Source organism: Ursus maritimus, unplaced genomic scaffold (assembly GCF_017311325.1).
Source record: "Ursus maritimus isolate PB19 unplaced genomic scaffold, ASM1731132v1 scaffold_9, whole genome shotgun sequence".
Classification (NCBI taxonomy): domain Eukaryota; kingdom Metazoa; phylum Chordata; class Mammalia; order Carnivora; family Ursidae; genus Ursus; species Ursus maritimus.
In genome coordinates this window covers 78,867,026-78,882,910 of record NW_024427107.1, presented here as the reverse complement: position 1 = coordinate 78,882,910, position 15,885 = coordinate 78,867,026, and the positions used below count along the sequence as shown (strand labels likewise).

Here is a 15,885-nt window from a genome sequence, read left to right as displayed (position 1 = left end):
TTTTTTGTTTGATTACTTTTGGGGGGTCATTCTCCTCATTGTCTTAATGTGATTTCTAGAAGGAAGTAGGGAAAACCTGTGTTCAGTCTAGAACTGTGAGAAGGGCAGCAGGACAGTGTGGTCCCCATGCCTGCTCTGGTGCTGGTACTTCGTGAGGACTCATGCACACCCCTGCTCCCTCCTGCCAGGATGGCAGGGCCCCCAGCCCTCCAGGGCTGAGCCCAGGCTGGGGGAGAGGATGGCCCAGCGGGCTGGCGTGGGCCTCTTGCATTCAGCACCGCGGACACCTCCGGGGTGTCCCCCTGCAGGAGCCTCTGACCATGGTGGGGCTTCTATCCTGGGCAGCCCATCCTGCCCACAGGGATGCCTCCTCCCTGCAAGACCCCTGGGCGAGTGGCAGGAGATGCAGGACTGTCCTGGTGTCTGAGCCACTGGCATGGCACTCATTACCCACCGGTGGGGCATGCAGTCAGGGGAGGGCTGTGGGGTACTGCTGTGGGGTGGGGGCGAGGGAAAGCTCTCCTTTCACCAGGCAACCCCTCTTAGGTGGGTCTGTATTTTCAGTGCAGCGGTGAAGAGTGTGGGCTTTGGGGCCCTGGCCCAGGCCTCCTGCCTGCCCCCCAGCGACCCTGCCCCCTGCCAGGTGGCACCCCTCTGTGATTTAACTCTGCCACGGTCCTCCCACCACCTTCCCTGAGACCTTGCTGCAGGTCTTCCTTCCCACTAAAACAACAAGCAAGCTGCCCCAGCCTCCCATCCCTGAGCACTGCCTCACCCTGCTGTGAGGGAGGATGGGGTGTTCGTGGTCTGGCTGGTTGTCCTGCGGTGGCTGGCTCATGGAGGACAGGACGCTGCTGCGGGGGTGATGGCAGGTGGCAGGGCCCGTGCCAGGGGAGGCTTCCTTGTGGTCGGACGCACGGCAGCCTTGATGGGGTCATCCTTGGTGGGGTCATCCTGTTGTTGGTGCTGCTGCTGGTGGGGCAGAGTGTGATACGACAGCAAGACTGGGGGCGAAGCCGCACTCTGGACACGTGCTGTGTTCATGGTGATGGTGGTGTGATGGTGCCTGCCGGGAGATGGCACCCAGGCTTATGTCTCCTCTGCTCGCCTACATGGGGTTGAGTGCCCCCAGCACCCCAGGGAGCTCCCTCCTGAAGGGAGAAGGTGCTCTGGGCTTGGGTCATACAGGGTGTGCTGTCGGGATCACGTTTTTATATGTGTGCCTTGCCCTCTTGCTTTGCAACTGGAGCCTCAGCAGCCCCATCAGACAGTCCCTCCGCACTTGGCCCCACACGAGGGAACCTAGGGCTCTGCGGTCTTGTGGAATGTTCTTGCTGGTGCCCGTGGCCGTCCTTCCTCGCTGGCCTCCGTGCAGACAGCTGGCATGTGACATCCAGGCCCGGCTTGAGCTCCAGCCTGATGGGCCTGCCTGATAGCTGCAGCCTGGTGGGTGGGGCCAGCATGGGTCTTGGCAGGGCGCAGGCCTGGGTCTGGATTCCCCTCAGCCTCTGACTGGGCTTCCTGGGCAAGTTCCTGCCTCTCTGAGCCTCAGTTTCTCACCTGAAGGGTGACAGTAAAGGTTCCTTTCCTGTGGGTCTGAGGATTAGATGGTGACCAGGTGGGCTGTGCCGAAGCAAATGGGGGCCACAATCCCCCCCAGCCCTGTCCCCACCCCCACCCCCACCAGAAGTCTCTGGGTCTGAGCGGGAGTGTGACTTGCGGGCCTCATCCAGCTGCGTGGACGGGCACTGCCCCCACCCCTGTGACTCAGGCTGTCTTCTTGCTCCTTTGCTGCCACCACCCTGGGAAAGGGCTCAGCGGATGGAGCAGGCAGCTGGGCAGGAACTGGCCGGGCCTGGAAGCCTGGCCTCCTGTGGCTTTCCTGGAGAGCGGAGAGAGGGGTGGGGCGGGGGCAGCACGACAGGTGGAGAGAGAACAGCGTGCGCGGCTGCTGTCCTAACCGCCCCTTGGTGCTGTCAGCAGTCCTGCTTTTCCGTGGCCCGTTCTGGGCGCTGTTCCGTGAGATGGCTGCGGTGCCTGGAGGGCACTGTGTGTGATGTGGAGTCCATGTTGCTATGACAACATCCCGAGGCATGCCATTGCAGCCCCCCCAGCTGCCTCCTCTGCCTCGGGCTCCGTGGCGCACACAGGCGTGTGGGGCTGAGCATCTGCCTGGGTGGGTGTGTGTGGGGGGAGAGGCAGAAGTGGGTCGGGGGATGGTGGCCTGAGAGTGGATGCGGGCATGAACTGGGGCTCTGTGCCTCGGGTTCTCCGTGGCCAGATGCGGTTTAGGGAGGTGAGCGTGTGTGCCCAGGTCACCTGCAGGAGGAGACTGCCCCAGCCTACAGCCAACTCTCCCCCTGAAGGAAACAAGAAAATCAGTGGTCGTGACTGACCCACCCCTCTTTTGGTGTGCCCTCCCCAAGGCAGGGGGTTTGGGTTCCGGCCGGCCGGCCTGAGGCGGCAGCATGCCGTGGGAAGATGGTGCTCCGGTGTCTGTCTGTCTCCAACAGCCATTCTATGGCCACACGTGAGGGCTGGGTTGGCAGACAGTCGGCCGGGGACCCACTTCTGCCCAGTCGCCTGGTGGTTCCGGGCAAATCTTACCCCCTGGGCCTCCACAAATGGTCGTATATGCCCAGGACCTGGGAGATGGCTGTGCCCGCCTCATGGGAATGTCTGGGAAGGTCTTGTCCGGGTTGTCCCGTCAAGGTGGCTGTGTCCGTGGTGTTACGGTGGGGAAAACCACATGGAGGAAATGATATGAAGCTCCTGCCCTCAGTCTCCTGGCCTGCCTGCAAGAGTCACTCCTACCGCTGCCACCACCCTGTGCCCTCCAGACACCCTGCCCTCCACCTCTGCCCCTCAGAGGCCGCATTGGGTGTGGGAAGGAGAAGGCTTGGGGCCTGGGCCTAGCCTTGAGTTGGCACCCTCAGTTCTGACAGCTCATGGCCCCGGCACCCGGCTGTGGGAGTTAGTCACTCATCGGCAGGCATTTACTGCGTGAGCCGGGGGCTGGCCTTGGGCCGCCCGTGGCTGCAGGGGCTGGCCGGGAGAGCTTGCTGAGATACCTGGGGGGGGGGGGCGGTATTTGCCCAATGCTCCGGGAGGAAGGAATGGGACTGGGCAGGCTTCCTGGGGGATGCCGATGAGAGCCTCCCTCTGGCTTCAGTTCCTCGTCTGCTGGGGACAGAGAGGAGGGTCTTCAGACGCAGGGGAGGAGAGGCTGGGCCCCTCCCCTCATCTGAGCAGCTAGCCCTTGTCAGGTGTTTCAGGGGACTTCCACAGGCCTGGGTGGTTTAGGTGGGGTCTCTAGCCAGGATCGTCTGGCCTTGGGGAACCACAGCAGCCTGTAGCCCCAGGGTTGGCAGCAAAGGTTCATCTGCTCCTGGAGGTGAGGCTGGGCCGGGCCCCTGGGGTGGGGAGCCCTGCTGCTGACCTTGGTGTTGCTTCCCTTTATCTGTGGCCCCTCTTCCATTTGGCTGTAGTGCCCTGGGGGGCCAAGGGCATTCAGGGTTGGACAGACCTGTGGCACATTGGTCTGTCTCTGAGAACCGAAATTAGGAAATGAGGGGTCAGGCCTCGCCGTGTGCCCTGCCCAGGCTCAGGTGGTGACCCAGTCCGGGGTCAGCCTGGACTCCTCCTGGACCAGACTGTGGCTGGGTGGGGTGAACAACAGTGAGCTGGGTTGGTGCTTTAGTTCCTCTCCCAAGAAGCAGAGAGGAACAAGGTGGGGTGGGCCCGCTTTGTGGGGCAGGAGCAGGAACCGGATGTGCCCGTCACCCTTGGTTGTTCGTTCTGCAGACGCTGGCTGCTCCAGGTTGTTGCCGCCCGGGGCAGCTCCCAGGGCACCAGGCAGGCTGGGCGCAGTGTTGACGTGCCGTGGGCCTGCCTGCCGCAGATGTCCCTGAGTGCTCGCTGCGCGCCTGCCGCTCCAGCCCGGGAGACACATCGGTGACTGAGGCCGACACACCCCCTGGCCTGGAGACTGCTGCCCGCCAGCCTGCACGCACCGCCGCCCCCCACCCCCCGAGTCTTTCCTGTCCCCCGGATCATCGCACCCTCACGTGCAGCCCAGGAGCGCTAGCTCGTGTGCTTGGTGAAGGGAGGGTACGTTTATTTCTCTTGGTTATTAGAACTGATGCGTCGCTGGTGGAGAACTTGGGAAGCCCTGGGGCTCACACCACGAGTGCCCCCAGGTGCTGGGTCCTGAGTGCGGTTCATCTGCCCGCGGCCTCCCCTGCCCAGCCCCTCAGCCACAGCGCTCGGAGCGGTGTTGTGACCGCTTTGGCGTGTCCTTAACGCACCCTGCAGGGCACCCATTTACCGTGGACGGGTCAGTGTGGGCGCACTCCGCCTTGTGCAGCCGCCACCACGCTGTGGCTCCGGGACGTCTTCATCGCTCCTGTAGAAAGCCCAGCCCTCGGCGGTCATCCCCCACTCCTACCCCTCATCCACCTGGCAGCCCCTAGTTTGCGCCTGGTTTGCGTAGATGTGTCTGTTCTGACATTTCACACTAACGGAATCAGCCGTGCGTGGCCCTCCATGGCGGCTTGTCTCTCCTGGCGGCGTTCATGGCCTGTCTTGGGGCGTCTCCCAGGGTGACACTCAGCAGCTTAATCTGTTCCTTCCAGTCTTCTGTCTACACACGGGCAGAGTTTTGAGTGTGGTGGAGCTGAGCTACCCCGGCACACACAGACCTCACGGGCTCAGTTTGGTGACTTTTGACAGATGTGTTCACCCGTGAAACTGCCACCGCCACCCAGATTGAACATCTGGTCCCCCAGGAGGCCCCCCGTGCCCCTTCCAGCCACTGCACCCCATTCTGAATCCCCGCACCAGACACGCGTGTTGCCTGTCCTAGAATGTCATCTGTGTGGTGTCGTGCAATGTGAGCTCTTTGTGGCCTGGCTTCCTGTGTGTGGCACGATGTCCCCATGTGTGTCGCACCTGTGCAGGCCCGGCAGCCCTTTGGGGTTGGGTGGGCTGGGGTTTGTCCCTAACCCTTGTTGGGGTGTGTCTGGGCTGTTTTCACGTTGGGAGGTGACGACCAGGAGCAGGGGTGTCATTACACAGAACCGCACGGTAGGTCTCCCTGGTGGCGGCTCCTGCAGGTGGGACGCGCGCTCCGCCCGCGCCTTGGGGTGACTCTGATGGAAGCAGTTCCGGCCTCATTTTTCTGGAGTGCTGTTTCTGAGTATTTCCCCCGCAACTAAATGTATACTTTTAATGCTATTAAAAGTCACGATGTAACATTCTGCCTTCTGCCTTCGGTGCCTGATGTGATGCATACGATTCTTCATCGCTGGTTGTTTTGCTGGTTTCTGGTTTTTGTTTTTAATTTTGTAATGTTTCTTAGTATTTCCTGTCTGACTGGCTGGAGCACGAGCGGGGTGTGGGGTGCGGTTCTGCTGCCAGCATTCTGCAGGGGTGTGCTTCGTGGGCCCGGAGCGCTGCCCTGGGTCCCTGCCACGCGTGGGACGCCCCTGTGGCTGCTGAGGGGTGTTTCTCGCGCAGGTGGGCCACGCATTTCTTCCTTGCGGTATCCGCACCGTCCTTGCTGATCGACGTTACCTCTGACTGTGCTTTCAAGTCACTTTGTGGGAGTGCTGTGTGTACAGCGGTGGCAGTCCCTGTCCTGTCTGCGGTGACCGCTCTGCGGCATTGCTTGTCTTGCCTCTGTTGCATTGTAATTTACAAAAGGGTTTTTGTTTTAAATGTAATATGCTGCCAAATGTACTTTTCTTGTGTGTGTATGTATAATGTTGCTTTTGTGTTTGGGAGATGTTTTCTTCTGGGTTGCTTTACTGTTTTATTTCTAATTTATTTTTAAAGTCCTCAACCCTTTAATCCATCTGGACTGTTTTTTTAAATTTTTTTTTATTTTTTAAAGATTTTATTTATTTATTTGATAGAGATAGAGACAGCCAGCGAGAGAGGGAACACAAGCAGGGGGAGTGGGAGAGGAAGAAGCAGGCTCACAGCAGAGGAGCCCGATGGGCTCGATCCCATAACGCCGGGATCACGCCCTGAGCCGAAGGCAGACGCTTAACCACTGTGCCACCCAGGCGCCCCTTCATCTGGACTGTTTTTGTTTAGATTTCGAGTTGAGGAACTGGTGTGGTTTTCAGCAGCTCATAGGTCCATTGGAGCACCGGGTCCTGGAAGGACGCGGGTGGGATGGGGATGGGCTCTGGGAGGGGAGGCTCCTTTCTTGACACCTGAGTGCGATCCGGCAAGTCTTCCTACCCGCTCTGTGCGCCAGGTCCTTGCTGAGGGTGTGTGGCTGAGGCTGGGGCGGGACCCCTGTGGTGGCTGCGCGGGTGAGCTCACTGAAGCGCACTTCTCCTTGACCCCCGTGTTTAGCTGTGCTCCTGCCCAGCCCAGGTCCTGACGGGGCGGCCCAAAGCTGCTGCTTTCCGAGGGGAGGTGGGCTTTCTGCCGTGGGTGTCGGGGGCGGGGGTGGGTTCACACAGTCTTCATTTGCACCGGAAGCTTATTGCCTCCATGGCTGTGGCCCCCTAGTCCTTGACTTGTCCCTTCACCCTGCACCTTCTCCGGGGCCAGCCTTGCAGTTCTCAGGGCTGCCTGTGTGGGAGAACAGGTGTTCCTGTGGCCCCACCAGTGAGCACACCCTGCTCTCTCTCTCACTCCCGGGTGGCCCTGTGGGAGACCGAGTGTGCACAGACTGAGGGAGGATGGCTTTGTGGTGGCCCCAGGGCTGGTTAGAGGCAGACTGGGGACTCAGACCTGGTGGCGCCTGCAGTCTCCTCACACTCCGTCCTATAAAGGGGGAGCAGGTCACAAGCCTCCCTCTGGGGGTCCCCTTCTCCTCCCTTCCGCCATCCACACTGTTCTTCCGTAGTTGGCGTCTGCACCCAGGCGTGGTGGGGACCGAGCCACGTGTCCTGTGTCAGGACCCCCAGTGTGTGGGGCTGGGGGTGGAAGGAGGCACTTGCTTTTAGGACCATGCTGCTATGCCCGTGACATGGATGGGTGGGTGCGATGCTGTTTTTTGGTGTGAGTGACAGTTTGTTCCTTTCAGGACCAGGGCTTTGAGAGACTGCCACGTGCGCCCTCACAGTCTGAACAGTGGGCTTGACCAGGAGACAAGGCCAGGCCTGCCCAGTGGGCTGGCCCTGTGGCTGGTGGCTACCAGGCCTGCCTGGCAAGTCCTGAGGAGCAGAGGAAGCGGGTTCCCGTCCCAGGCCCGTCCTGCCAGGGCGCCCACCCCCTCCTCTGCCAGCCCATCTTCCTCTTTCCCACAGGGACTTAGTGGCTGGCGGGGACAGGCTTTCTGCCCATACCGCCTTGTGCTGTGGTGGCCCTCAGCGGCCCACCACCCCCACGGGCACAGGGTGGGCCAGGTCCCTCCGGGGCAGCAGTTGGAGGACTGCCTGTGTCCTCCCGGAGCCCTGGATGCAGAGTCCACTGTGGGTGTCCAGGCGCCCTGAGAGGTGTATTGTAGCACGTGGAACAGGGCCTAGTACGTGGTGGCTCTGGGCGTGTTGTCCACTGACAGTGCCACTCTGTGGGAGGCCAGCGTGGTACAGGGCCGTGGAAGCGCAGTGTGCCTGAATCCGGGCCTTGTCTTTCCACCCAGGCTGCTGCCTCGCTGGGGGAAGGGGACCAGGAGCTCCGGGTGTTGGGGCCCCTCCTGGCATCTGCCCTGCAGGTTCTCTCCTGCGTGGATCTGTGGGCCGCAGCAATCTGGTGGGGGCTGCGAGCCACAGACGCCTTCCCAGGCCCCCCAGAGGGCAGGGCTCTGAGGCCCCAGGTGGTCCCCCTTGATGTCTGGCCTCTCCCTGCCCCACTCCTGCCTCTTTCCCATTTCAGAATGTTTTCATTTGAGAGAATTCTCGAGGGACCTGGGGTCATGGATTTCCCACTTCTGAAGTGATGTGCTTAGAAGCCGTGTCCCAGGTGAACGGGCTGCAGTCTTTTAACGTTTCCCTGGATTTGGAACTAACACCCCTACTTTGCTGCTCTCACCGGCACATTCACTGCAGACTAGATTGGTTCTGTCTGCTGTTTCATCTTATGGGGCTGCCTGTGTGCTGACTCCTCCCTCCCTGTCGTCTGTGTGTCTGCCTCTGCCTGCTGGGGTCACAGTGCTGGTGGGCTCCGACGGCCAGGGGCTCAGCCCAGGTTGTCCATGTCTGGAGCCCAGGCTGGCGGGGGGGCGGGGTGGAGGGTGGGGTGTGTGGAGGCCTGGGCTGGGTCCTCCGCACCCCCCTTGGCCCCTCGACCTCGACCCTTGGCCCCGCCCCTGGCCCCACCCTCCTCGATCCCGCCCTGTTGGCTCCACCCTCTTCAGCCCCACCCCTCGGCCCCGCCCTCCCCGGCCCCGCCCTCCTCAGCCCTGCCGCAGGTCCCCTTGTGGCCAGGAGCCTGTGCTCTGTGTTGGGGCAGATCCCTGCGTGGCGGAAGGGGCTGGTGGTGGAGTGACCTTGCAGAGCACTGGGGCCAGTACACCTCCGCTGCATGGTGGTCTTGGGGTGTCCTGCTGGGAAGGTTCCCCTCCTGTCACCAGCCTGGACTCTTGCAGCAGCCTGGGGCAGGTCCTGGGGGCCCTGGTGGAAGGACGGCCTGGCAGGAGCTCTGAGGCCCGCCCTGGCCTCCTCCTGGAGGGCAGCAGTGAGTGAATTCTTCATGCCGTCGCGGTGTCTTGGGCAGGTTGGGGGTCGGGTGGGGTGTTGAGGGGAGAGTCCAGGTTGTCACCGCCATTCCCCTGCCTCCCTCGTGGCTGGGGTGTTTGCCCCACCACCCATTTGTGTGAAGTCTGGCGGTTCTGGGCGTTGGGCTCCCAGGGCCCTTAAGACAGGGCGCTGTCCTATGACGGGGTCTGCAGCGGCTGGAGCAGCCCCTGTGGCCCCGGCTGGGTCTGAGCCCTGCAGCTGCGTCAGAGACCAGAAGGTGCTCTTCCCAGGGAGCCGGTCCTGGCCTGCCTTCCCCTGTCTTTTCTTCCCGTGGCACCGAAGCAGAGCACACTGGGTGCCTTCTGAGAAAGCCCAGCGTCTCTGCGGCCCGGGAGGGAGGAAAATGCCAGAAAAGGGTGGGGGTCTGAGGGGCTGGGCGACCTGAAGGGGCAGAGGAGGGGAGAAGAGCAGGGAGAAACCAGATGCAGGGGTGGGGGCTGAGCCCCAACAAGCCCACAAGTCGACTAGTCCTCCCCGAGCGTCCCTAGGAGGCTGGGCCGTGGGCAGCGCCTGCTCTCGGAGGCCCGGGTGAGCAGAGGGTCGGATGCCCGTCATGTGGGTGATCTTTCCTTTCACAGCCTTGGGATGTTGCGTCCTGCTTAGCACACTTCCCTGCACATGGTTACAGGGGCTCACCTTTTAATTTCCTTACACCCTGTGATTTTTTTTTTTAAGATTTTATCTATTTATTTGACAGAGACAGCCAGCGAGAGAGGGAACACAAGCAGGGGGAGTGGGAGAGGAAGAAGCAGGCTCCCAGCGGAGCAGGGAGCCCGATGTAGGGCTCGATCCCAGAACGCTGGGATCACGCCCTGAGCCGAAGGCAGACGCTTAACGACTGAGCCACCCAGGCGCCCCCACCCTGTGATCTTTGACCCAGAAGCCATGATCCATTTGGAATATATTTTTTTACTGTGGTGGGCCTGGACCCCTTTGTCGTCCCCCACTGCTGACCAGATGTCCCAGCTTCCTAGACAATCCTGCTTTGATTTGAGATGCCCCATTTATTACGTACTGGGTCTGTTTTCAGACTTTCTCATTCTACTGGTTTATGTTTTCACACACAGAATTTTAATTATAGAAGCTTTCTGGCGTGTTTTGAGGTAGACTTCACATGCCTTGAAGTTCGCCCTTTGGAAATGGACAGTTCAGCAGTTTTCGGTCTGTTCACAGAGTTGTGTGTCCACTCTCACTGTCTAATTCCAGAACACGTCCATCAGTGGTCCGTCCCCAGACTCCTCTGCCCGCAGCTTCTGGCGACCACCAGTCTGCTTTCTGCTCTCGTGGGTTTGCCTCTTCTGGACGTTCGCGGGAAGTGGAGTCACACACGTGTGGTTTCTGTGTCGGGTCCCTTCGGTCAGCGGGGTGTATCACAGCCTGTTGCCCAGCACTTCCTTCTCTGGGACGTCGCAGGTCTGGGGAGAGTTGTCCTTTCTGGGGGGCTGTTTGCTCTTGTCCTGGATAGTGTTTGTGCTGTGGCTTTCCCGTGGGAACTCCCCGTCAGCCTGCTGAGCTCTGGAAGGATGCTCGTTGGTGTTCTTATCAAGGTGGAGAATTGACGTCTTCGTGAGGTTGGGTCATCCTATCTGAGAGCCAGGGGCGTCTTTCCGTGGGGGAGATCTGCCTTTCCGGCTTCTGGAGCATTCTGAAGTTTCCCGGAGCTGTGCTCCTGTTAGCCGCTCATGTGCGTGGAAATCTGTTCCTAGGTGTGCAGTCTTTGTTGCTGTCACAGACGGGGGTTCCCTGCCGGCCTGGCCTCTCGCTGGGCGTCTCTCTGCGTGGAGGCTGCTGCTGTCTGTGTGAATTTCTCTCCCGGCCGCTCTGCCTGTGGCTCTGACTCGCAGCGTCACGTTTGGGTTTTGTGAGTGTGCCGTTGTGCCAGTGGCAAAGGGACCGCTGCTTCCAGATCTCTGTCGTCTCGCGATGACCCCTGCCGTCCGGCTGCACTGTTTGGTGCCCCCGGAGTAGAGTAGGGTGGTGCCGGGCGTGGAGGCACCCATGCCTCCTCCTGGACCTTTAATCTAATGGTATTATCATTTCCAGAAAGTTCTCCAGTGCTTGCGTCAGGAATGTGGTTGGTGTCTGTGGGGAGCTTGTAAGCCTTTCCCTTTGGTCCGTTAGTTGGTATGGTCTGTTTGGCTAGTGGATTTCCTAACGTTGAATATGCTTCGCATTTCTGGGAAAATAAGCAGCTGGGGTTCTGAATTTTGTTTTGTAGGATTCTGTTCGGTGCTTTTGCATCAGTGCAAAACTGGTTCGCCATTTGTGTTCGGACTGTGTTTATCAGGTTTCGGGACCGATGTTATACATGCTTCATTAAAAAGAATCAGGAAGCCTCTCTTCATCGTCAGCTCCCTGGAATAATTGACGGAGCATTGGAAATGTGGCGGGATCCCCCGCACAGCCGTCTGGCCCTGGTGTCGTTGTGGGGGTGGCTTTACGATAACTGTTTCTATTTCTTCTCTCCAAATTCGTCTGTTCAGCCTGCCTCCGATGGGTCACTTTCGGTAAACTTCACTTTCCTAAGATATAACCCCTTTTATCGGGGTTTTACAACTGATTTGCATAGAGATTTGCAAGTGGGGCCTCAGGCTCCCTTAACCTTTGTTCTGCTGGGAGGATTCTTCCCTTTGCATTGTCCACGTTGCCACACGTGCCCTTCCTTCCTCTTTTCTCGAGTGCATTAGCTACCGGGCTGTCTCCTTCGTTAGTGTGTTTTAGAAATCCGGATTTTGCTTTATAAATTAGGTCTTCTGTTTTTCTGTCTTCTACCTCGTTAATACTTCCTTCTATTTATATTGTTTCTCTTTTTTGGTTACCTTTGGATTATTTTATTGTTTTTCTAAACGTTTTTTAAGCGTAGGTGTATTAATACAGTATCTCGGGCTGTGAATAACAGGAAATCAAACTGAGTTCGTGGGAAGGGGTCCGGGGGAAGAGGCAGGCTTCGGAGGTGACTGCCTTCCTGCACGGTCCCTCTGCGTGGCCTCCCCTGCGTGCAAGCTGCTTCAGGCTCACAGGGGCGGTAGTGACAGACGGGGCCACCGCGGACGCTCCCAACCGAGGGCATGCGGGCGAGGGCCACACAAGCAGACGGTGCTACATGCCTTTTTCTAAACCTTTCAGCTGAGAAATTAGTTTGCTTTTACCTTTTGTCATGACATGCTTAGTGTTCTGAATCTCCTCTGACCGCTGCTTTAAATGTATCTTATTGATGTTCTTACGCAGTGTTTTCACTGGGGTTTTTTTTAGAAATTTCTCAATTTTAGTTTTTTTTCTTTTTTTTTTCTAAGAGTTTTTAGTGGATTGTGTTTAAAATGGGAGGGACTTCTTGGTTTTAGGAAGCATTTACGACACGTCCGTGCTGATGCCGGAGAACGCATCCTCGCGGTCTCGAGTGCACGTCCGCGGACACAGGGCATCTTCGCTCACGTCTGTGCACCTCACTTTCTGTTCGTGATGCTTTCAGTTCTCAGTATACAGATCTGTACCTTTTGTACAGATTTACTTTTAGGATTTAAAAAAATCTCCAGTGAGTTTTAACTTTATTTTTAACTTAATATTTTTGGACATGATAATTCTAGATTTAAACGAGAGTCAGCAGATTAACAGACATCCCGCGTGCGCCACGGCACCCTTCCCTGCAGTGGCTTGTCCTTCCATGTGTCCATGTGTATTTCCTTCTGGACGGCTTGACCGTGCGCTGCAGCCGCGATGCTCCCTGGTCCTGGGCGACACGGCCTCTCACACAAGCACGGCGCGGTGATCGCCACCAGGAGAGCAGCGCAGATGCGACGCTCTCATCTGCAGGTCGTGTTCGTGTTCATGGGGCAGAGCCTGTGAGCGGCCGTGCGGGGCAGAGCTGGGAAGTCATGAACACCACACCCGCACGGCCGTGTGCGCGGGGCTGTCTGCCTGCACACGCCCGTGCCTGGACTGTGTGCATGCTGAGAGCGGAATTCACAGGGGTGACGCCAAGCTCCCGTCGGGGCAGGGGTGATGCCGGGGTGAGGGAGGGGTGAGGGAGAGGCTCGTGGTCCGGCAGGGAGGACCTGCGTGAGGAGGACCTGAGACCGTACGTGCTGCCGAGAGAGCGCTGGGGAGGGGTGGGCGGGAGCAGCTGCAGTGACGGTGGGTTGGTGGGTTGGCGGCCTGCTCCTGGATCCCGCCTGTGTCTGTGATTTGGAAGAAGTCACTTTCCCTTTGTGAATTTGGTTTTCTCATCTTAAAAGCTGGGGTTTGATTAGATCCAGGGTCCCTGGCCCAGGTGACTCCACTGCTCCCATGAACCCGTGATCGCCGTCCATCCCTCCGAGGCCCCCACGACCACACACGTCCCAGATGTCTTTCACGTGATGACAGTCCTGCCTCGCTGCCAGGTGTGAGTGGACTAGGTACCATGTCTGTGGGGGAGCCTGGTCTTGTGATGTTGAGGCCTTCATCCAGGGTCCCCAGGCTGGTTTGGCTTTTGAGCACCCTATGAGGGCATGTTGGTGTGGCTGAACCATGTTGGTGGTCCCATGGGCAGCAGCCTGTGGAGGAAAGAGTGGGTCCAGATGGCGACAGTCGCCCCTGAGGGCTCTTGCAGGGACTGACTCATGGTGTCCGCCTGGCCCTCTGATCATCAGGCAGCCTGGGCGGCTCAGCATCCACCTGGAGCAGTGTGGGTGGGACCGGGTGTCTCTGTTGGCTCCAGCCTCGCCCTCCCTGGGGGCAGCCCTGTGGTCTCTAGGCAACGCAGCCCTGGGCATCCTGGGGTTGGTGGCTGGGCCCCGGGCGGAGCAGCGCTCAGGGCGGTGCGGGCTGCAGGTCTCCTGCCGGCGGGCCTGCTCGGCGGTGCCTGGCGTGTGACCAGGTGAGCGGATGGTGGTTCGCAGCAGGAGGATTCGGGCCGTGGTGGTGGTGGGGGGCCCTGGCCAGCTTTCCTTCTGGAGCGCCGTGCTCTTCTCCCAGCCTGCCTCCACCCTGACACTCTGCATGCGGACGGCGTCGAGGAGCGCCGTGCTCTTCTCCCAGCCTGCCTCCACCCTGACACTCTGCATGCGGACGGCGTCGAGGAGCGCCGTGCTCTTCTCCCAGCCTGCCTCCACCCTGACACTCTGCACGCGGAGGGCATCGAGGAGTGCCAGGGCCTGTTTGCTGCTCTGTGTGTCGTGCACTTTTCTGGGTCTGGCCTGTGTCGTGTCGCGCTTGCTTGGCTTGCTCTGGTTCAGTGGGGTGGAGACAGAAAGGACAGAGCGGTACAGAGCAGTAGAATAACCCCAGTTCAGGGCTGTGGCCTGGCAGTGTGGCCAGAGGAGGGCTCGCCGAGTGTCTGGGGAGGGACCGGGCTGCCCCTGGGATGGGTCCCGGGATGGTGGGTGGGCAGGCACCCGGCACAGTCTTGCCATGAAAGCTGGATTAACCAGGGTTGTGGTTGTGCAGGGGTGGGGAGGAAGGGCAAGGGAGGGGGAGCAGGGTGAGTTCTGGGGTTGGTGCAGGGCAGAGAGGAGGGAGGACTTGGGTGAAGGACACCACCCCAGGCCAGGGCACAGGCCTGAGGGCCAGGTCCCCAGGGCTGTCGGCTGGGAGAGGTCTGGCTGGGACTGAGGATGGAGGTCCCCATGATGGTGCGTCAGCCCCTCCTTGTCTGTCCCCAGCTGGAGCAGGAGGCCCCCGAGGGCAGATGGCACTGTGTGATGCTGATTTTGCTGTGTCCCCTTCACGGTGCAGGTCAGGTCCACTGAATGGCACCCAGACATGAACTGATTCATTCCTCACTCTAGTCCCCTGAGGGCTGGGCAGCTGCCCATGTTACAGATGAGGAAACGGACCCCACCTGGGAAGGACCTGCTTTCCATCTTTGGAGTCCCCTTCAGCCTGAGGGGAGCAGGGCCTGTTGTAGGGCACCCCAGTCTAGAAGATACTGTTCTGTGTCTGCTGCTAGGACGGTCAGCTGTAGTCTCGGGAACACACTGCCTCTGAGAGCCCCAGGCTGACAGAAGAAAGCTGCAGGCAGGGTCGTGTCCTGCTTGGGAGCCCGTCCGGGGCAGAACCTGCCCTGTCTTAGTCCTGGCCTTGGAGTCCAGGTCATTGGAGCCCAGCCTGGAGCTGTATCCGGGTGCTCCCTCCTGACCAGGGTCCAGTGGCATCCTGCTGTCAGTCTGTCCCTCCTCCTGGGCCGAGGGGCTTTGTCCCAGGGGCAGGGCTGCATTGCTGGGGCGTTCCCTGGCACCTCTGCTTCCTCTGCTGCCCTAAGAGCAGGATTTGGGCACTGCAAGGACAGATGGCTCCCTTCAGGCTGCTGGGGTGGGGGGTGGAAGGGGAAGTGGCCGGGGAAGAGCCTGGTGCCAGCCCGGGGGCACAAGGCCAGAGGAGGCTGGCCGCCCTGGCTCAAAGAAGCCGCTCGGTGGGAGGCCTCCTTGGGAGCCGACCTTGTTCCTGTGGCCTCTGTCCCACGGCTCTGAGGCGGTCCGGGGCCATTCCTGGGCACTGCAGCCCGTCGGCATCTGCCCAGCCCTCCGGCCTGGCCCTGCAGCAGCTTCCGCCCGCCCGGGCCACCGGTGGCTGCCATGGCCTTTGTCCAGCTGCTCCCTCCCTCCTCATCTGTCTCTGTTGCTGCCCACCACCTGCCCTTGCCCGCGGAGGAGTCAGGCTGTGAACTGGCCGCGGTGGGTGAGCGGCAGCAGCGTGCACGAAGCTGCTGGCACAGCCTGGACACAGGGCACCCGGGGAGCCTGGGTGTGTGCCCGCGGCCCCTCGCTGTCTGCCAGGGACGGGGGCGGAGGACGGGCGCCGGCATTGGTGCTTCTGGTCCTCAGGCTGGGGCGTCTCTTTCTGGCTCTGTCAGCGGGACAGCCTCCACCTCCCAGTACGCTGAGCATACACTGCCGACACGTGCTCTGGGGCCCAGCAAGATGAGACTGCAGGTCAGACGAGGTGGCAGGCTGGGGTTTTTTCTCTTTCCTGCCTCCCTAGCCCGGCCGCTCATTGCCCTTCACTTGCCTGGACACCGCTGAGGGCAGCCCTCTCGGCCTGCTGTTGCCCCTCAGCCCCTCTATCCCTTCCTGCTGCCCTTCTTGCGCTGGGCACGTGGAGATCTCTTGGGCTGGGGGCGTCCCTAGCGCTGCCCACCCCGCCTCTGTCCCTTCCTCTCGTCGACCCCGGTCACTCCTGTGTGCGGGCTGCCCCTCCTGTCCTCCCAGAG

At 60.2% G+C, this 15,885-nt stretch overlaps 1 protein-coding gene across 11 annotated transcripts in view; it reads left to right on the top strand.

The window, feature by feature from the left end:
* The window catches only part of TSNARE1 (t-SNARE domain containing 1), a 154,252-nt gene that overhangs the window by 18,526 nt on the left and 119,841 nt on the right, over nucleotides 1-15,885 (top strand). For 2 of the 11 annotated variants that reach the window (XM_040625629.1, XM_040625633.1), the window contains exon 1: nucleotides 5,277-5,517. The exons of 3 other annotated variants lie outside the window; for them this stretch is intronic. In XM_040625629.1, coding sequence (XP_040481563.1) covers nucleotides 5,286-5,517 — 232 coding nt within the window. In that variant the 5' untranslated portion in view covers nucleotides 5,277-5,285. Of the gene's footprint in view, nucleotides 1-3,781; nucleotides 4,111-5,270; nucleotides 5,518-15,885 lie in introns of those variants that run through there. 6 more of the 11 variants (XM_040625634.1, XM_040625632.1, XM_040625638.1 and 3 more) reach the window with 6 other exon arrangements.